Raw genomic sequence first — 21013 nt, forward strand, 5'->3', positions numbered from 1 at the left:
TCTGTTCTTCACGCCAGTTTCCGTCTGACGCCTGGAACGCTTTGGCGCGGCGCGGCGTTCTTTGAGCTGTCGGCGGCTGAGTGACGTCTGGTTCGTCAAGCTATTGTGAGCCGCAGCACAAAGAGACGTTTTGTTCCGTTTGGTTCTCCAACTCCATCCCATCCGTCTCTATGGAGACCGACAGGAAGTGAGTTGAAAGGGAGAACCCGGCGGATCCGTCACTCCCGCCAATAGCCACTAGGGGGGCCATTGGGCGGGGCAGGGCGGGGCGGGACCAAAAGGGGCGCGGAGAGACCCTCAGATTGATGACTTCCTGAAGATGATGAAGGACGAGTCTTCATCAGGAGTCAAACGGCGTCCTGGAGTCAGACGGCGAGTCTTTACTGTTTGGAGAGGCTTTTCTTCATCATCCCAGGGCTTCTTTTTGGTGAGGTTTAATATTTCATGTCTCTACATTATTAAAGGCTCCATTTCATCACGACGGGTCTGATATTCCACAGACTCCCAGCTTAATTGCTCAGACTTATGAATAAAAGCCTCAGACGCCGGAGAGCTGCTTAATTATTGAGACGGTTTTCCTGTCGTATTTGATGAGATTACGGACGGAGATAAAAGCTCCTGAGGTCGACGTCAATTCAGATTATTTGCATTTAGAAAAGATTCAACCTCATTTGAACAAAAAAATACGAAGATTCCGACTCGGAATTTTATTTCTGAAATGAAAATAATTGTGTTTAATCTGGGCTGAAACTGAAGTGGTGCTTCCTCCGTTGCTGGCGTTATTTAAAGGGTGTAGCCCTTAATGAGTGACTATTTCAACCGGAGCCTCCGTGACGTCTGGGTGCTATCTCAATTTAGCTTAGCTTAGCTTAGCGTCTCACCAGTGTCTCTTTGTTTCTGCAGTTCTGCAAACGCACCTCTCTGCTCCACCACCAGGGGGCCGACGGCGAGTCCAGCTACGCCCGCTGCAATGTCTCCACGCCGGCGAGGGGCGGCGCCAGGGCGCCGGCGAAGCATCACAGGTATGACGAAGTCAGCGCACACGCTAACTCGGCACACACGGGGGGGGTGTCGGCCAATGAGAGAAGGTTCTTCAAAGGAATCTCCTGTGACGAGATACACCTGACCTAAACCAATCAGATCAGGGTCCAACCAGTCAGCTGTTCTGAGGGGCGGGGTCAAAATTTAGGGGCGGGGTCAAAATTGAGGGGTAGGTCCAGGCTGAGGGCGGGTCTAACCTGATGGGCGGTTTCAGGCTGAGGGGCGGGGTCTACGTTGAGGGGAGGGGTCAGACTCCATCACTAACTCCTCCCTTTTCGTTTTGCAGAAGTGGCTCTTTGTCCCGCGTCTCCGATCACAGATCCCGAACATCCCATTGGTCGGCTCCACGGAGGACTCCACCCACCGTCAGGGGGAGACTAAATCCGATTGGAGGAACCAAGTATTCTGGCCCCACCTACCAACACCTCCAAGAAGCGGACTCGTCTGAGAAGAACGAAGCACAGAACGGGTGAGACGCAGATGAGAGCAGCTGGTTGTCATGGTGACAGCGACACACTGCCGTCATTGGATGGATGTAGATCTTATAGTTAGCATCACTCTGATGCTAATGCTAATGTTTTCTGAGTTTTTCTGTGTAGCGCAGACGCTATCGCCGTTAGCCGCTTGGGCCTCAAACGCCTCATCTCCGTTTCCTTTCCGTTTCCTCTCCGTTTCCTTTCTGTTTCCTCTCCGTTTCCATCCATTTCCTCTCCATTTCCTCCCCGTTTCTTGTCCGTTTCCTCCCCGTTTCCTCTCTGTTTCCTCTCTGTTTCCACTCCATTTCCTCTCCGTTTCCTCTCTGTTTCCTCTCCGTTTCCTCTCCGTTTCCTTTCCATTTCCTCTCCATTTCCACTCCGTTTCCTCTCCATTTCCTCCCCGTTTCTTCTCCGTTTCCTCTCAGTTTCCTCCCCGTTTCCTCTCCGTTTCCACTCCATTTCCTCTCCATTTCCTCCCCGTTTCTTGTCCGTTTCCTCCCCGTTTCCTCTCTGTTTCCTCTCTGTTTCCACTCCATTTCCTCTCCGTTTCTTCTCCGTTTCCTCCCCGTTTCCTCTCCGTTTCCTTTCCGTTTCCTCTCTGTTTCCTTTCCGTTTCCTCTCCGTTTCTTCCCCGTTTCCTCTGTTTCCTCCCCGTTTCTTCTCCGCTTCCTCTCCGTTTCCTCCCCGTTTCCTCTCCGTTTCCTCCCTATTTCCTCTCCGTTTCCTCCCCTCTTCCTCTCCGTTTCCTCTCCGTTTCCTCTCCGTTTCCTCTCCATTTCCTCCCCGTTTCCTTCCTGTTTCCTCTCCGTTTCCTCCCCGTTTCCTTTCCATTTCCTCTCCGTTTCCTTTCCGTTTCCTTCCTGTTTCCTCTCCGTTTCCTCCCCGTTTCCTTTCGGTTTCCTTCCTGTTTCCTCTCCGTTTCCTCCCCATTTCCTCCCTTCTTCCTCTCCGTTTCCTCCCCATTTCCTCCCTTCTTCCTCTCCGTTTCCTCCCCATTTCCTCCCCTCTTCCTCTCCGTTTCCTCCCCGTTTCTCTGCCTAGTCGCTTCAACCAAACCCATTAAATAAAAACAGGCGTTTCTTTTATCTCCTTTCGCCGTTTCCTCCCTTTGTTTCTGTTCTGCTGAGCTCAGATAAAAACACGCGTGTGTTTCTGTCGTGTTCAACAAAACGGTGGCAAGAGTTCAAACCCGGCGCTTGGCTGGCGGGGGGTCGGGGGGGGGTGGCTCTGAGGGACAGGAAACCGACCCAACATCCATCCAGCCCCGCGGCGCTCCGGCAGACCGACGGTTAACGGAAGCATCATGGGATACGTCACGTCATCCAGAGGCCCATCAATCAAGGATCAAACTATCAATGAATAAAGAAAAATAACATCAAACACAAATAAGAACAAGTTCCAAACCTTTTTGTCGGAGTTAAAATGCATTATGGGAAATGTAGTTTTTCTCAAAGCATTTATTTTTAGACACTCTGACCTTTTATTCTCTTGTGGGCCACATAAGATGATCTGGGGGGCCACATTTGGCCCCCGGGCCTTGAGTTTGACACGTGTGCTAAGACGTCACAGGACATCTGTTCATGCCCCCCTCCCTTCACGCTAGCAGGGAACACACCCCGGTCTGCGCCGCCGAGATCGGACAGCGACCCCAACATAGAGAAAGACGGAGAAACGGATAGAGGACAATGGGGGGGTCGTGCTGGGGGGGGGCAGAGACGCCGACAGGCTGGCTGGTCGGCCGGTTGCTCCGCCTGCATCAGCAGCCTGCAGTTATCTCCAGCGTTTCTCTTTTCTGCTGCCTTCGTCCCTCCTGGTGCGTTCAGGGCGCGTAGGAACCCACGCGGCCGCGGGGGCGTCGCTGCAAACAGAGCAGATATGTTTTTCTCCTGGGGGGGGATTAATGGAAATGACGCCTGCAGCACTTGTTGGTGTAATGAGCTCCTGTACAGATAACGCCGGTCACTTATCGCACCTCACTGGAACACAATCTCTCAGTGAAACCCCCCCCCGCCGCCCCCGCCCCCCCCCGCTGGGGGCTCTATGTTTGAACGCATCAGAAGACAGATTTGTCTGAATGTTATCTTGGGAATTAGCGGCGCTGGCGTCTTATCACTGGTGGATCCTGTGGGGGGGGCTGAACCCGGTGGGGGGGTTCACGTCTGAAAGGCTCCAGCTTTCAAAGCCCCCCCCCCCCCCCACACACACACACACACACACACACACACTTCTCCAAATCTCCATTTTCACACTTCCAGATGGAGGTCGCCAGCGTGCGACGGGCTCTGACAGGTGGGGGGTGGGGGGGTCTGTGTTGTAGAACTGGATTTAGATGCTGATAACCTGAAGGCCAGTCGGACGGGGAGATTACGTCTGGGCTCATTCAGGGGGGGTCGCGACCCGCCGGACGGGAGCTGCTAGCTTTATGTATATGTATCCTTGTGTGTGTGTCGCCCTGTTGCCTAGCAACGGGGATGGAGAACACACACACGCGTGTGGCGTGACTTAAGGAACAAATCGCCCCTGCATCTGGTGATACCCCCCCACACGTGTGCCCCGCCCTTCAGCTCGTCCCGCTGGACTAACCTGTTCTCTCTCTTTCTCCGTCCCCCTAGTGGCCAATCGCAGCGGCGCGGCGAAGCCCGCCCACATATGCAAACTCCTCCCCCCACGCCGTCGCCCCAGGGTGATGGACGGCGTCCCGGCTCCGGACACGCCCAACCAATCCCGACCCGACCCGAGCGGCGCCACGCCCGCGACCCGGCCCCGCCCTTCCGCTCCTGCTCCATCCCCATCATCCCTTCCATCCAGTGTCGCCATGACAACGAGGGGTCGTGTATGCAAACCGGCGTCAGCCCCGCCCCCACACTGATGTCAGTCGCCTGCCGGGACGACCGGGAGGACCAATCACGCTCCACGCCATCTTCCTCCCTCTGCTCGTCCCTGATTGGCCGGCAGCGGGACGAGGTGGCGCTGCTGCTGGAGGAGGCACAGGCGCAGCTCCGGGCGCTGGCGCGCAGGAAGCAGGAGGGCGGGGCCGGCGCCTCCACGTCCGGGCTGGGGGAGGCCAGAGAAAGCGTTTGCTTCCTGAACGTTAACGGGGAGGGGGGCGCCGGGGGGCGGGGCTGTAACGGACCCACACAGACCCAGTTACTCAGCCCCAGCCAATCAGAGAGACCTGGACCACGGCAGCCAATAAGGGACTGATTGGAGGGTTGGACCAGACGGAAATACGGAATTTTAAAAAAAAAAGTATTGTTGAGATTCTGAACGTTCTGATGATTTGCGTCATGTGTGGAAACAAACAAACAAACAAACAAACAAACAAACAAACAAACAAACACTTGTGTCGCCTTCACATCGACTGAGTGTTGACGAGTAATTTACATGCATTTATTAACAAAACAAGAAAAACACTTCGACTTAGACCAGAAGAAACCAAATAGTCGTCAGATCCATGGTGTTTCTACTGTAAAAAGAATATATAAATATAAATATATAAAATATATATGAATATATGGAATTCTAAAAGTGACCAATCCGGAGCGGAGCGAGGGATGACATCTATTTTTATTTGTCGTTTCCTTCTTCTTCTTTTTTAGCGTGTCACACTTTGGTTGTTGCTCATTTGTATGGAGAGAACTTCGTTCACGTTCCGATCACGACCCCGCCCTGCCAAGCCCCGCCCCCCATTCAGACCAGGCTCAAACCGGTCCAGACCGGTCTGGTTTTCGTTACAGGTGACGCGTCATCAGGGGAGGGATGGACCGACGACTACGGGTGACCACAAGGGACATTTTTTTGGTAACTCCTTCCCCATTGGTTGGTGGTGGTGGTGGTGGTGGATGGATGGTGAACAATGCTGCATTCTGGGACCCGTGGAGGGGGGAGCACATCGTGGGGGTGGGTGTCCCATCAAGAAATAAATGTCTCTATGTTGTATCCTATGAATTTGGAAGCTTTTGAATTTCTGTATGAAGTTACAGCCAAAATGTTTCTGGTGACAAAAAGTAAAAAAAGAATGGTTGTGGTTCTGGTGGAGTCTCCTTACCGGTTTGTGTCGGTGGCTTGTTCAGGAGACGGGTCGACACCTTAAAAGCACTCCGTCCTGAAATGCATGCTGGGATTGCTGACCCGGAGCCCGAGCAGCAGGTTCGTCAGGAATCTTTGCTAACGTCTGTTTCAAATTGTGGTTTCCTGTCAAAGCCCCGCCCACTGATCCGGCGTCCATTCAGAGTGTTCCCTTCCATACCGGATCACGTCAAGAACGTTATTCCTGTTATTCCAAACCATTCTCATTAGCATTAGTCTGGATAGCAGTGCTTAGATTAGCATTACCGGTCATTTTTTACAGCTTTATTGGTCAGAATTGGTCACATGACTCTTCGGGTTCCGTCACGCCGCTGACGTGCAGCTTCGACCGTCATGGAGATCATCAACGGAGAAGAGCTTTGGGTATTTTTACCACCCGTCTGTCGTCTCTTGACAACTTATTTCTTTGCCGCCAAACCGGTTGTAGGTATTAGCATGCTACTAGCTGGCGCTGGCGCCGTGGCCTCACGCCGCGCCGCCGTTGGAGGTGTTTAATCAAACCGTCTCCTGCTGACAGCCTATCGGGTTCCTCGTCTGCCTCAATTAAAACGTTTCCACGCTGCTGACGCTCCTCAGACGCCTTCCGCGCTACGTTAGCGTAGCGCGGAAGGCGTCTGAGTGGTGTCAGCCCTGAATGTGGCTGTAATTAAAAAATTATCGACACGATGAGGATAATTTATGGGGCCGTCTATAAATCATCTTCATATCAATGAGAGGAAAAACTGCACAAACAATATTTAAAGTTTCTGGATTACGTTCAGATCTTTTTGAGGAAATTGGAATTTTGAGATAAATGTTTAGAATAATGAGGTTGATTTGGGGGTTAAAGGTCAATCATACTGAGTTAAAGCTTGTTGATCATTGATTTTTATCTTTTTATATCTGTTCATGTCAGCGAACACAGGAAGGAGACCTGCCTCTAAAGGTTCATCCTTAGTTTAACAACTTCAATATTTCATGTTTTTGACATAAAATGAATAAATGCTACTTACGTAGCTAAATGCTGCTAAACTCAGCTAAACAGCTTCCTGTTTGACGGCGTTGACCTCGGTCTCCATCAGTAAAGGACGCGTCGTACAAAACACGTCATGAACGGCGTGAACACGCAGACGGTACCGACGGGATTGAAGACCTGCGGCTCCACGCTGCCGTTAGACGTTCTGATGTTTGTACGACTCAAACCTTCACCCTCAGCTGGAGACTCCTGGGGGTTCATGGGAGCAGAAACACCGTGACAACAAAGGGAACGTGTGTGTTTGACCAGCTGTCACCCGTGGGTGAGCTTCACGGATAAAAGTCTGAAAGTCTCGTCTGATTGGTTTCCTTCTGTGAGACGATCCTCAGCTCCTCCCACTGCTCGTGTTTCTATGGCGATGACTACGCAGCCTCACAGGGGTCAAACAACACACGGGTCGACGCAAGAGTCCTGCACCTGTAAAGACACCTGTAGAGACACCTGATGACACCTGTAGAGACGCCTGATGACACCTGTAGAGACGCCTGATGACACCTGTAGAGACGCCTGATGACACCTGTAGAGACACCTGATGACACCTGTAGAGACACCTGATGACACCTGTAGAGACGCCTGATGACACCTGTAGAGACGCCTGATGACACCTGTAGAGACACCTGATGACACCTGTAGAGACACCTGATGACACCTGTAGAGACACCTGTAGGGACACCTGATGACACCTGTAGGGACACCTGATGACACCTGTAGAGACACCTGTAGGGACACCTGATGACACCTGTAGGGACACCTGATGACACCTGTAGAGACACCTGTAGGGACACCTGATGACACCTGTAGAGACGCCTGATGACACCTGTAGAGACACCTGATGACACCTGTAGAGACACCTGATGACACCTGTAGGGACACCTGATGACACCTGTAGGGACACCTGATGACACCTGTAGAGACACCTGTAGGGACACCTGATGACACCTGTAGGGACACCTGATGACACCTGTAGAGACACCTGATGACACCTGTAGGGACACCTGATGACACCTGTAGGGACACCTGTAAGAACACATGATGACACCTGCACTGTGCCCCTCCCCGCGGCCCGTGGGGGCGGGGCCAGAGCGCTGCGGCGGCTCCTCTTCCATTATTCCAGCTCAGAGACTCGTTACATTAAACTCTGATAAAATGTGTCTGAAATTGAAATTTTATTGCCGTGAATTTAATTTTATTAAACCAAGACTCGCTGCGATTGAAGCAGCTCGGCTGCTGATGGGTCGTTTCAGAGCCGGGGTCACATTATGGATCGTACCCCCGTTAGTACTGGAGACATGAAGGGATAAAACAGGGGGGTATTTAGATGTGGTGAAACACAAACAGACAGGAGGGGTTGAGGAGGCGTGTCCTCCTGGGTGTCTCAGCTGGTCCACACGTCCTGGAGGCGCTCCTCCAGTTTGAGGGTTACATCCCATAATAGTCCCGCCGCCGCTGGGAGCGGCCCACATCTGCTGATGCTTCTGCTCGCCTCCTCCTGAAGCCCCCACCAGCAGGGAGACACACATCTGTCGGGACTCCCCCCCACCCCCCCACCCCCGTCTCCACCAGGTCGGGTTTCCAGCAGCTGTTGGTCGGTCCTGATCCTGGAGTCCCTCAGGACCCTGATCCTGGGGTCCCTCAGGACCCTGATCCTGGGGTCCCTCAGGATCCTGATCCTGGAGTCCCTCAGGACCCTGTTCCTGGAGTCCCTCAGGACCCTGATCCTGGGCGGTCTCGGGGGACCCCTTACCCATCATCACACAGATGTTCCAGCTCATAGCTTCCATCCTGGCCGTCGCAGTGGACTCCACCTCGTTCCTGGTCCTGATCTACAGATCTGGTGCTGGGGGGTTGCTCTTGTTCTGCATGATGTCCTTTGGGCCAGCCTTCGTCTCTCTGCTCCCCTGGGGGGTTCGGTCTTCGTCCCCCCTCCCGAGGCGTCTCTTATTGGTTCGTCCCAGAGCTCCGTCTTCTGGACTCGGTTCCATCCTGACCACCCAGAGTCCAGCCGTCCCTCTTTTGTTTGCTCCGGGCTGGACTCTGGGTGGAACCTTCTGTCCGTTGTGATGGTCTTACCAGCTGTCCTACCCTCTGGGGGGGTTTGAGGTCCTCATCATGGCTCCCCCAGGATACACAGGTAGTCCTGACGCCTCCTGGTGGCCAATCGATGCTTCAGGCCTGATGACCTTCAATCAATGACGCCAACAGGCTAGTATCCCTCTGGCGCTACGTAAGAGTGTCCCCCGGCTCCTGGGGGGAGGTGGGTGAGGGGGGGGTTAGCGGTTGGAATCGCACTGGCTTCAAAGGAATCAAGTGAAAGTTAGCGTGTCCTTATTTAGCAGACGCTAATTAAAGCGAGGCAGCTTTGTTGGGGTCAGCACAATCTGAAACAACGGCTCCTTTATCGCCATCTATTGACTGAATTAATCAGCTCTATTTACATATAAAGTGAGACTCAGATAATCACATTTCCAGCCGACGGCGCGGCGCCGGATCCCCAGTTTGAGCTCGTTTAGTTTTGTGAGACGAACAGAGAAAAGTTGGTTGTCCCAGCTTTAAGCGTCTCCGTGTTGTTCAAGCTAAAGGACTCATTTAGAGCCGAGCGGCTGTTGGTGGTCATTTATCCTCCATTTGCAGCGAAACACAAGTTTAATCAGGAAACTCACTCCATTGTTCATTATGTCCCCAAAGCCACGCCCCCTCGCCGCCGCTGTCCCCTCATTAGTCCTACAGCCCCCTTCCTTTACCCTCACAGCGTCCAATCACGTCCACCTCGTCTCTCAGCTGCACCTCATTTGATTAGCGGTTAGCTGTAGCTGCCCCCGCCCACCCCCGAGCCCCACACCGACCAGCAGCATCACAGCTTCATCATAGCGCTGCTTCAGTTCATGACTGGAGCCGTTCAGGCGGTGATAAAGTGAAACCCCGGTCTGGGTGGGAGGTGTCGGTGGCAACCGGAGCTCCGGCCGAGTCAGCCAAGATTTTAATAACATGTTCTGTGTCGTTTTGGGTATTTGTCACATGCTAATTAGCAGAATTTTCTCATTGTGCTAATGCAGGGTTGCCACTCTGCTCTCCTTAAAAAGGTGTGATTAAAGTTTGGTGCTGCAGGGCTTCCAGGAGACGCGGTTGTAACCGGAGACAAAGGAAGTCGCTGGAAGTAGCAGCAAAGCTAGTTTTTCAAATGTGTCGGGTTCAAAGAGCCCAGTTCTCCAGAACCTGACGCACAATCTGCAAAGTTGTGCTTAGAATGAATAAAACGGACCCGTTGACAAGTAAAACTTTAGACAAGGGTGCTGGGAGATCTCACCGGTCTCTGATTGCTGCAGGGAAATTATTTTCATTTTCTGTTTTCAAGAGATTTGAGGAAAAACATGCTCAGAATAAAGGAACCGGAAGCAACGAGTGACGATTAAAGATTGATCACATACGTGGACCATCTGTTCCAGGGATCTGCTTTGGTGGTATTTAATTGGAATAATAACCAGAGGCCAGGACAGGATCTTCATGGGGGATGGTTGGCTTTCAGAAGAGCAGAAGCATGAAATGTTTCCGTAGGTGGAAGACTCTGAATATTTCTCTGTAGTAATTTAAAGGTTTTTATGGACGTGCAGGAAAATAAATCCACAGATAATCCAGAGTCCAGAACAAACGTTAGTCGGTTCAGTCGGTTCCACTTCCTGAAGTTATTCTACATCATTCACACAAGATCCAGAATGTTATGATGCTGGTCTTGCCTAGTCTAGCCCGTTTTGGTCTGGTCTGGCCTGGTCTGGTCTGGTCTAGCCTAGTCTGGTCTGGACTGGCATGCTCTGATCTGGTCTAGCCTTGTCTGGTCTTGCCTAGATTGGTCTGGTCCAGTCTGGTCTGGTCTAGTCTGCACTGGTTAGCCTAGCCTGGTCTGGTCTGGTCTGGTCTAGCCTAGAGAGGTCTGGACTGGTCTAGTCTGGTCTGGTCTAGCCTAGAGAGGTCTGGACTGGTCTAGTCTGGTCTGGTCTAGCCTTGCATAAAGGTTTCTGATGAGTTCAGCCTTCATCCTTCAGCATCTGAGTCCTGGTCCCAGAGGAAGTTTGGATGGATTCTCCTGTTCCTGCATTGGTGCTGAACCTCCAGGGAGGACAGAGAGGTAAGCGTCACAGATAACCCCACGTTTGTAGCTCCATCAGTCACATGACCGAGGCTGTCCTCGGTCATGTGACCGTCCTCTCGTGTAGCTGTGCTCTTGGACGTGAACATGAAGAACACACTCAAAGTGTTTTTACTCTTTACTGTTTTATGAGATTCAGATGTTTTATTGCCCCCCCCTCCAAATGAAACCATTTGAAGTTGCGCGGCAGCGATTCATTTTACCAGCTAGATGAAATGTGCATTATGTTCGTCCGTCCAAACACGCATTAATCATCAGGAATAATCTCAACAAGTAATCCCCCCTCCCCCAACGAGCTTTGGAAAGAGATAAATATACTTAGAGCGCCGTCAAGGGGGGAGTCGGCCTCCTTACAAAATGATGTCATTAGCGCTGAGCGATCGCTCCCACCACGGCTGTTCGCCGCCGAAACAACAAGCCGCTTGTCCAATAAGCCGCCGCTCAAGATCCCAATCAATAATAATATTCTGGGGCAAAGCGGTCCAATGGCTGGAGAACCCTCCACCTGCTGGAGGCCTCCGGGCGTTGTTGTGAACGTCACCACGGTGTGAGGCACACACACACACACACACACACACACACACACACACACACACACACACACACACACACACACACAGTACGAGAGTCCAAATAAGCCTTGTTTTATTACGAGACAATTCCTGGAAAGCGATTAGGAATGGATCCATCAACCCGGCTCTGTCTCCCAGGAGGTTGGACTAACCCCCCATGATGACGGCTCAGACGCTCCGGCTCAAACTCTAACACCTCACCTGGATCGGCTGTGGGAGTCCATCACGACGCCGGCCAATGAGACGCAAGCAGACGTTTCCACATCGCGTTTTAGTTATTTAAAGCCTCACTTTAGTCACTTCTTCACTAATGAACGAGTGACTTCACTAATGAACGAGTGACTTCTTGTTGCCCTCAGATCATGGAAGCCAATCATCTTCCAGGCTTCAGGAGGCGAGCAGAGCTTCCTCCTCCTCCTCCTCTTCCTCCTCCTCCTCCTCCTCCTCCTCCTCCTCCTCCTCCTCCTCCTCCTCCTCCTCCTCCTCTTCCTCCTGTACTAACACCTTCACCACCTTCCTCACTCATCACTGTGTTGGTGCAGAGCTCTGAGGGGGGGGGTTGACCAGTGAAACCCCTGCCGGTGCAGGTTCCAGGTTGCGTTGGGGCGTTGGGGTCGTGATGAACGTCGCCTCCGATCAGCTGATTAGCACACGGTGCGGCGCTAGCGTAGCATCGCCGCTGACGTCTCGCTAATTGTTAGCTGTCTGACAGAAGATCATACTTATCGATGGGGTTGTTATGCCTCCACCGCGCCGGAGGAACCGGATCGTCTGATTGGTTCCAGCCGGGGGAACGTGGATCATTAATCCAGTGGAGTTTCTCCTCCTCCATGTTTCTATCTGGAGGCCGATGGATGCGTCAGACGCAGCTGCCTCGGCCCTGCAGCACACGTCCTGTTGGCGCTGACCTTCTTCCTGCTCTCTTTGCCTCCGTTAATTGAGCGTCCGCTCCAGTGAGAGCTCTTCTCCTGAGCCCGGCGCGGGGCTCCGCCTCCAGGCGCTCCTTCTCTTCACGGCCGTGAGCGCTGCAGATTTGACATCTCCTAAATTGTGTTCCGTCGTGGGCCGCTCCACGTGAAGCCTCCGCTCTCCGTGTTCTGACAGCGGAGTCGACGGGGGGGGGCGCCGGGGGTCTGGGCGGATTAGCATCACGACCTCGCTTCTTCCTCTTTCCTTCCCTTTTAACGCGCATCGATCACTCTTCTCGTGTTTTCCCGTCCCTCCACATCCTCCTGCGCTCCTCCGGTTCCCTCGCTTCCTCTGCCCCGCCCTCATGAAGGCCCCCCCCCGTCTCCTTCTCTTTGTACGGCCTGATGCTCAGGGACTGATGCTACTTCAGGGGATAAAAAACCACTGCCATGAAAAGAAGACAAGTCTCCATAGTTGAGGAACCCACGGGGTGGGGGGGTTGGAAAGGCGGAAACACCAGCCTAACAATCCGAGATGCTTTGTTCCGGGTTGGGGTCCTCCGGGGGGGGGGGCAGGGAAACCCTAGATCACTGCCGATGGGCAGGAATCAATACTAGTACAGGAGTGGAAATGCTCTTCACTCGTCACAGAACAGAGAACCGCAAAGAGGTCAGAACGTGTTCCTGGGGGGTTGGGGGGGTTCATTTCTTCTTGACTTGATTCACAGGAAGCCGGCGCCGGTCCAGAGGTAAACTGGATCTAAAGAACGTCACGTTCAGACTGGAATATCTGTAATTCTGGATGGAGACATTAATAATCCAGCTTCAGCTCCAGAAAGGCTTCAGTTCCTCATTCTGGTGTAATTAATCCTGTCCCCTGTTCATGTCCTCCAGACCTCCTTCAGAACAAGAGTAACTCTTTTATTTTGGAGGAGCGGGGGTGTATTGATCAGCACTCGCCTTGATTGATCACTTTTAGAGATTTCTCTCTATTTGTTTGCTTGAATTGATCAAAACTCTTCTTTTGAGGGAAACAGACTGAACGGGGCACCAGCTGGGAGGCGGAGCCTCCTCTGGTCACGGGTGTGTGTGTGTGTGTGTGTGTGTGTGTGTGTGTGTGTGTGTGTGTGTGTGTGTGTGTGTGTGTGTGTGTGTGTCCATCTGGGTTCAGTGTGTTAGAATCTGGTCTCTGTGTCTACTGGTTCCCATTCCATTTTAGTTCTGGTTCTGGTTCCAGTTTGGTTCGGGTTCCCGTTCCAGTTTGGTTCTAGTTCCAGTTTCAGTTTGGTTCTGGTTCCGGTTTGGTTCTGGTTCCGGTTTGGTTCTGGTTCCAGTTTGGTTCTAGTTCCAGTTTCAGTTTGGTTCTGGTTCCGGTTTGGTTCTGGTTCTGGTTCTGGTTCCGGTTTGGTTCTGGTTCCGGTTTGGTTCTGGTTCTGGTTCCGGTTTGGTTCTGGTTCCAGTTTGGTTCTAGTTCCAGTTTCAGTTTGGTTCTGGTTCTGGTTTGGTTCTGGTTCCAGTTTGGTTCTGGTTTGGTTCTGGTTCCGGTTTGGTTCTGGTTCTGGTTCCCGCTGCAGAGGGGTGTTCTGCTGATGTCACACGTAGATTTATCCGGCGTTCTGAGTCTTGATCCAGGAGCTCTGGTGAAAACTCTAAACCCCACGTTTCGCCGTCGCTGGAATGATCCGGACTGCATTAATCAGGGGAATGGAACGCGGCCCCAGCAGTACATCAGTTCCATTACAGCGGGGCGGCGAGCGGACGTCAGCGGCGTTTGGTGCTTCTGGGGGGGTTTTATGGTGGAATAAAGCAGAAGCCAACAGGATGTTTGTAAATCAGAACTCCCCAGGAGTCAGAGACGTCTGCAGAACGTCCAGATTGAAACTAAGTGTTTCTGCTGCGGGCGGGGCCACAAACACAGAAGAAATGTCTGACGCCCCCCCCCAGCATCACGGGTCAGGAGATGATGGAGATCAACTCATCAATAATTCACCGCCGTAAACACTTTCACTTTTCACAACGCAGCTTCACGGGGGCTGGGGGGGCCGTTAATCACCGGCTCACGCCGCCGTGGGGATCGACTGGCGGCGCCGATCGTCCCGTTCGCCGCCGCCGCCAACAGGTGGGATTACATCCTGAGAAATATTACAGTAATACAGAACGCATCTGCTGGGGGGGCCTAATGATCACCTGGAGACGGGGATTTGAATAGTCGCTCCCCCAGGAGGAAGACAATCACTGCTATTACACACACACACACACACACACACACACACACACACACACACACACACACACACACACACACACACACACACACACACACACACACACACACACGATGATGAACCATCATCTGTCACCTTCATGGACTCAACCCCAGAACCAAATCGTTCTGCCTCCAGCGTGGGGCAACAAACGGCACCTGAACGTTCCATCAGAGGTAACCACGGCAACCGTCAGGATGAGGCGGGTGGAACCCATCTGATGAAGAAAAACCAGGTCAGAACCGGACCGACTCCAGCTGGTCATCCTGGAACTCTCATGGATGAGGTTGTCATGGTTACTGAATGTTTCTTCAGTCTCAGCAGAGTCATCAGCCACCGCCACCATCCCCCTGGAGCGTTCAGAGAGACGCCTCAAGAAAGGAACACACACACACACACACACACACACACACACACACACACACACACACAGACACACACACACACACACACACACACACACACACACACACACACACACACGTTCTCTGCTAACAGGCTGAAGGGAATGGAGTAACAAATCAAAGCGAGTCTTTCAAAGGTCGCCGTATCGACAGTTTCCCAGCATGCTCAGCGGCCCACTCGATACCCATCTGGGTGGAGAACACAAACCCTTCGGGCACCGATCGCAGTAGCCGCTCAATCCATCACCGGGGGCGGGAACGAAAACCCATCGGGGGGGGCAGCGAACCAGGATCACGTCTAACAGAAGCCCCCCCCCCCCCCCCCCATCAAGCGTGACGTCTGAGTGGATCACATGACCAACACCAGATCAGCTCCTGCTGGTCGTTCACCGTCCCGATACTTTTGTCCACATCCTGTGTGTAAACAAGCAGACAGGTGACGGCGCCCTAAAATAGCTTCTCTCTGGGGGGGGGGGGGGGGGCGTGCCATATGGGACACAGGTCCAGGTTTAAGGTGTGTATGTGGGGGGGCACCTGCTGCAGGAGCATATGGACCAGGCTGTGATGAGATCGGGGGTGACAGCGAGTCCCGTCCCCGGAGATCACCTGAGCCCAGGTCCTGCCCCTCTGGGGGGGGGGGTGACGGGGGGGTGACGGGGGGGCAGAAGGAGTCCGCTGGTGTCGCCTCCATATGTTCACACACTCAGGTGTGACTTGAACACAGACGGTTTGGAACCACACCCAGAGGATAGACGGGCGGGGCCAGGACCGGGACCAGGACCAGGACCAGGACCGGGACCAGGACCAGGACCAGGGCCAGGGCCAGGGCCAGGACCAGGACCGGGACCAGGACCAGGGCCAGGGCCAGGGCCAGGACCAGGACCGGGACCAGGACCAGGACCAGGGCCAGGGCCAGGACCAGGACCAGGGCCAGGACCAGGGCCAGGTTTAGATCCAGATCCAGCTCCAGGGGGGGGTGTCCTGCTTGTATGACAGTATGTCGATGTTGGACAGACAAGCCCCGCCCCCCTGATGGAGGACACTCGCCTTCATCGCCGTGGCGACCTGCCTCCCCCTCCAACGTCTTCCTCAGGACGGGATAATGTGAAGTCTTGAAATTCATCCACTTCCTCCTGGGGTGTGTGTGTGTGTGGGGGGGGGGGGGGGCTGATTTAAATATTCCACTGGCTTTATCCCCTCTAATGAGGGGGGGGCTGTCAGACTTCCTGCCACCGCTCCAGAACCGGCCCCCGGTGATCCGGTGTCGGCGCCGCAGGCTAATGGGCGCCGTGTGGAACAGCAGCTCAACCCCCCCCCCCGGTGTGACAGACGCTGATCCTTCCTGACACACACCCCCCACCCCCCACCCCCCAGAGAGGAAGTGGGACCCGGGTGGACGGTGGCGGTCTCCTAACGAGACGCGGCCTGAATAATCGGACGGCTCCACCTCACGTACGGGTCAGCAGGTGTTCTCTGATTGGCCGGTCAGTGTTCCTGCTTAGCTTTGGCCACGCCTCCTTTCTGTGGCTCATAAAACCTTTATTTTATTTTATTTCATCACCACGTTCCCCACAGCGATGCTGTGTGGAGCCGTCGTTTCCCATCATGCCTCTGGATGTCAGCTGGATGCTGAGTCATTCCACAGATGGCGACTCATCATTTTTTTCTTCGACTGCAGGGTTTCCTTGGAGTTCTGCCACAAACGTGAAGATCATCAATGTTCACCGAGGTGTGAGAAGAACGAACCGGCGCCCGTCCAACAGAACTGGTTTCGCCCCGGGGGGCGTCGACCAGGGACGGGGCAACGGCTTCAGTTACAGAAGGAAACGTGACTGAAGCAGCAGTCAGGAGTTTAGAATTCTGGAAAAACTCCCAAATTCCCACGGATTGATTTGGATTCTCATGGTTTCCCAGAATTCCCCTGGAGGAGCGGCGCTCCTTTTCCCAGAGAGTCTGAAGGAGTTTTATCTCCGCTGGAATCAGAGCGCTGGTCCAGGAACCCCCCAGCTCCAGGTTCTGACTTCTGTCGTCGCTTCTATCGCTGCTGGTGCCGGGTTCAGAACCCGTTTCACTGATGGGTTCAGAACCCGTTTCACTGATGGGTTCAGAACCCGTTTCACTGGACAGGTTCAGAACCCGTTTCACTGATGGGTTCAGAACCCGTTTCACTGGACGGCTTCAGAACCCGTTTCACTGATGGGTTCAGAACCCGTTTCTCTGGACGGCTTCAGAACCCGTTTCACTGGACGGGTTCAGAACCCGTTTCACTGATGGGTTCAGAACCCGTTTCACTGATGGGTTCAGAACCCGTTTCACTGAACAGGTTCAGAACCCGTTTCACAGAACCCGTTTCACTGGACGGGTTCAGAACCCGTTTCACTGATGGGTTCAGAACCCGTTTCACTGAACAGGTTCAGAACCCGTTTCACTGATGGGTTCAGAACCCGTTTCACCGGGCGTCACACAGACAGATGATTTGATTCTGAGTCAGAGCAGTGAAACGTTTCTTTGCTCTACAACAGTACTGGTGGTTCCTCTGCTGATGTTCCTGTTTCAATGCGTTTTGTTCCTATTTTAATGCGTTTCGTTCCTGTTTTAATGCGTTTTGTTCCTGTTTTGATGTGTTTCGTTCCTGTTTTAATGCATTTTGTTCCTGTTTTAATGCGTTTTGTTCCTGTTTTAGTGAGTTTTGTTCCTGTTTTAGTGCATTTTGTTCCTGTTTTAGTATGTGTCGTTCCTGTTTTAATGCGTTTTGTTCCTGTTTTAGTGTGTTTCATTCCTGTTTTAATGCATTTTGTTCCTGTTTTAATGCATTTTGTTCCTGTTTTAGTGCATTTTGTTCCTGTTTTAGTGTGTTTCGTTCCTGTTTTAATGCGTTTCGTTCCTGTTTTAGTGAGTTTTGTTCCTGTTTTAATGCGTTTCATTCCTGTTTTAATGCGTTTCGTTCCTGTTTTAATGCGTTTTGTTCCTGTTTTAGTGCGTTTCGTTCCTGTTTTAATGCGTTTCGTTCCTGTTTTAATGAGTTTTGTTCCTGTTTTGATGTGTTTCGTTCCTGTTTTAATGCGTTTCTGGGCTGCAGCTCATTAACAGTTCAGCCTCGCTGCAGGTGGGTGTCGGCGCTCCAGTAAATAACGGATGAATCTCAGCTGTTTGTTGCTGCGTAAAGCGAGTTTATTGGAGTCTCTCTCTGAACACATAATGATGATTAGAGCGCCAAGAGTCCAAAGCAGCGACGCCTGGGGCCGCAAAACAACGTGTTTGTGGAAACGCTCAGTCGAGATGAGAAAATGCACGTTTGAGAGTCGCTCGTCTGGGGGTTTACCTCCAACTGTGACCCGCTTTGGATTCACGTCGGCGTTTGATCCATTGTTAGCGCTAAATATTGATTAGAGCTCCTGTTTAATGGCAGCCTGGATGTCGGTCCGGTGTAACATCTGTTCTGTTTCTACCCTCCAGAAAAGTAAACTGGAAAAGAACATAAAGAGTGGAAGGCCTGCTGGTGGAACATCTGCACCTTCAGTGCAGCGTGTCACATGACCCGCTGTCACCACGGAAACGGTCACATGCCAAACTACAGGTGGGATTATTATTATTATGAGGGATAGTAATCAGAGTTAATCCTCGTTACAGCTGCTCTGTTTCAGGACGAAGTCAGAATAAGAATAAAGAGCTGAGAATGGAGACAAAGGACTAAAGGAAGTCATGAACGTACAGGAGAGTAAATAGAAGATCAACAGACACAGAAACCAGCTTCACGCCTTCACTGACTGTCAACGTGAAGCATTGAACAACAACAACACTCCATGTCCCTACCTTCATCCACTGGGGGGCATCGTCCCCCTCCAACCTCAGTCATGTAGAAACATCGTGTTTTATGTAACCCCCCCTCCCTGCTGTGTGTTTTACACTGAAGTGTGCCCCCTCCCAGTCGGGCCCTTAGAAGAACTCGAAAACGATGTGAATGTGATCTGCTCCTGGGGGGACGGGGCCCTGGAGTCCTCGTGCACCCCCCCCCATCATTCAGGTCGATGTTCCTTCATGCACACAGACTGACTCCGTGTTGTGTTTGCAGACGCTGCAAAAGGGTCGGAAAAACCAGTTTGTGTGAGCAGGAAGAAAAGATCTGACGTTTAAAAAACCTTCACCCCCCCCTGCAACCGTAAGATGACTCGATCCTGAGATTCCTCTTCTGGTTCCCACCCCCCCACCCCCTTGGAGCCCCCCAGCCCCCGTCCGCCTCTCATCCATTTATATTAATGAGCCGTTGGCTTCAGCGATCACAGTGACAAAATGGAGGAAGCAGGAGGATCATGTGGAGACCTCGGATGAAGCAGGAGAGGCTCGGAACGCCGCCAGCAGGATGCTGCAACGAGGCGGCGCCGCGCTGCTTCACTGACACCTGGTGGCCGCTGCAGGAACTGCAGCATGGGCAGGCGGAGCGGCCCAGGCGGGGTCGGAGTAAGGCCAGCCGAGTACTGAGGGGGCAAATAGATGAACGGGTGGGGCAGAATGGAGGGGACCCCCCCTTGAGACCAGATCTAACACGTGGGACACCAGAGTGTGTGCTATTTTCTGGAAGTCTGTTGTGATGCAAATGTTTCGTCATGAAACTAACTGGATTGATCTGCACATCAATACGATCTGCAGCCGGCTGACGTTAATATAAAGGATCAGTCCGTTTCAGTGTATTGATATATCGTTATCGTTAATCAGGTGACGCCGTCTGAGCCTCGGCTGTGATTGGACGACATCCGTGAGGGACTTCTGTCCACACCTGGATCGGATCAGACGTGCAGCAGCTGCTTCAGATCGGATAAATTAGTATGTTTAACATTCTGCAGGGCGAACGCTGCAGCTATTGATCACTCTATCGATCGCCGCTTTCTTCCACACTGCAGGATCAATAGTGTAATTATATATATAATGCTAATGCTGCAATTACAACTAGTGATAATTAGCCCCCGTGATGACACACAGAAGGGATTGAACTTAATCCACGCTGTTCGCATCTCCTCCAGTGGGAGTGGACCGGCTCGTATCTCCACACGTCTGTGTGACTGAAGAACACCTGGACACCTTTAATCAGAGCTCAGGGTACCTCCAGGAAGCACTGCGTCCTGTGATGCGCTTCAAGACAAACATGTGCATCCCAACATGACGTGTATGCATCCCAAAAGTAACAACAGAATATATGGTTGGAGTGTATTCAAGGACTGAGTTTAGCCAATAGTACAACATAAAACTAAACAGTTCATTTAAATGGTTTTATTAATTACATTATAATTTAGTAAAAAGAAGAAAAAAATTAAAATGGTATATTTTATCAAAATGTTAAAGTCTGGTAGTCATTTAACAAAACAGTTTTAGAAATAAAGAGGTAATACAGGTTTTTTACTTGTTTTTTCACTCAATAGGTTTAGTTTCCTTTAATTCATGTTTTCTCCTGTGGGCACTGAACCAAGAACCTTCACACACATTTAGTACTATCTGTAGTAATATCTGTAGTAACATCTGTAGTAATATCTGTAGTAATATCTGTAGTAATATCTGTAGTAATATCTGTAGTAATACCTGTAGTAATACCTGTAGTAATATCTGTAGTAATATCTGTAGTAATACCTGTAGTAATATCTGTAGTAATATCTGTAGTAATATCTGTAGTAATATCTGTAATAATATCTGTAGTAATACCTGTAGTAATATCTGTAGTAATATCTGTAGTAATACCGTAGTAATATCTGTAGTAGTATCTGTAGTAATATCTGTAGTAATACCTGTAGTAATATCTGTAGTAGTATCTGTAGTAGTATCTGTAGTAATATCTGTAGTAATATCTGTAGTAATATCTGTAGTAATACCTGTAGTAATACCTGTAGTAATATCTGTAGTAATATCTGTAGTAATATCTGTAATAATATCTGTAGTAATACCTGTAGTAATATCTGTAGTAATATCTGTAGTACTATCTGTAGTAATATCTGTAGTACTATCTGTAGTAATATCTGTAGTAATATCTGTAGTAATATCTGTAGTAATATCTGTAGTAATATCTGTAGTAATACCTGTAGTAATATCTGTAGTAATATCTGTAGTAATATCTGTA

The 21013-nt window shown here is 51.5% G+C and overlaps 1 protein-coding gene across 1 annotated transcript in view; it reads left to right on the plus strand.

Annotated features, from left to right (window-relative positions):
- LOC137604223 (pro-neuregulin-3, membrane-bound isoform) overlaps nucleotides 1-6161 on the plus strand; it is a 124930-nt gene extending 118769 nt beyond the window's left edge. Inside the window, exons 7-9 of the mRNA XM_068328226.1 lie at nucleotides 904-1022; nucleotides 1328-1510; nucleotides 4130-6161. Coding sequence (XP_068184327.1) covers nucleotides 904-1022; nucleotides 1328-1510; nucleotides 4130-4721 — 894 coding nt within the window. The 3' untranslated portion in view covers nucleotides 4722-6161. The remainder of the gene's footprint in view (nucleotides 1-903; nucleotides 1023-1327; nucleotides 1511-4129) is intronic.
- The last annotated feature ends 14852 nt before the right edge of the window (nucleotides 6162-21013 follow it).

This window comes from Antennarius striatus, chromosome 11, assembly GCF_040054535.1.
Source record: "Antennarius striatus isolate MH-2024 chromosome 11, ASM4005453v1, whole genome shotgun sequence".
Classification (NCBI taxonomy): Eukaryota; Metazoa; Chordata; class Actinopteri; order Lophiiformes; family Antennariidae; genus Antennarius; species Antennarius striatus.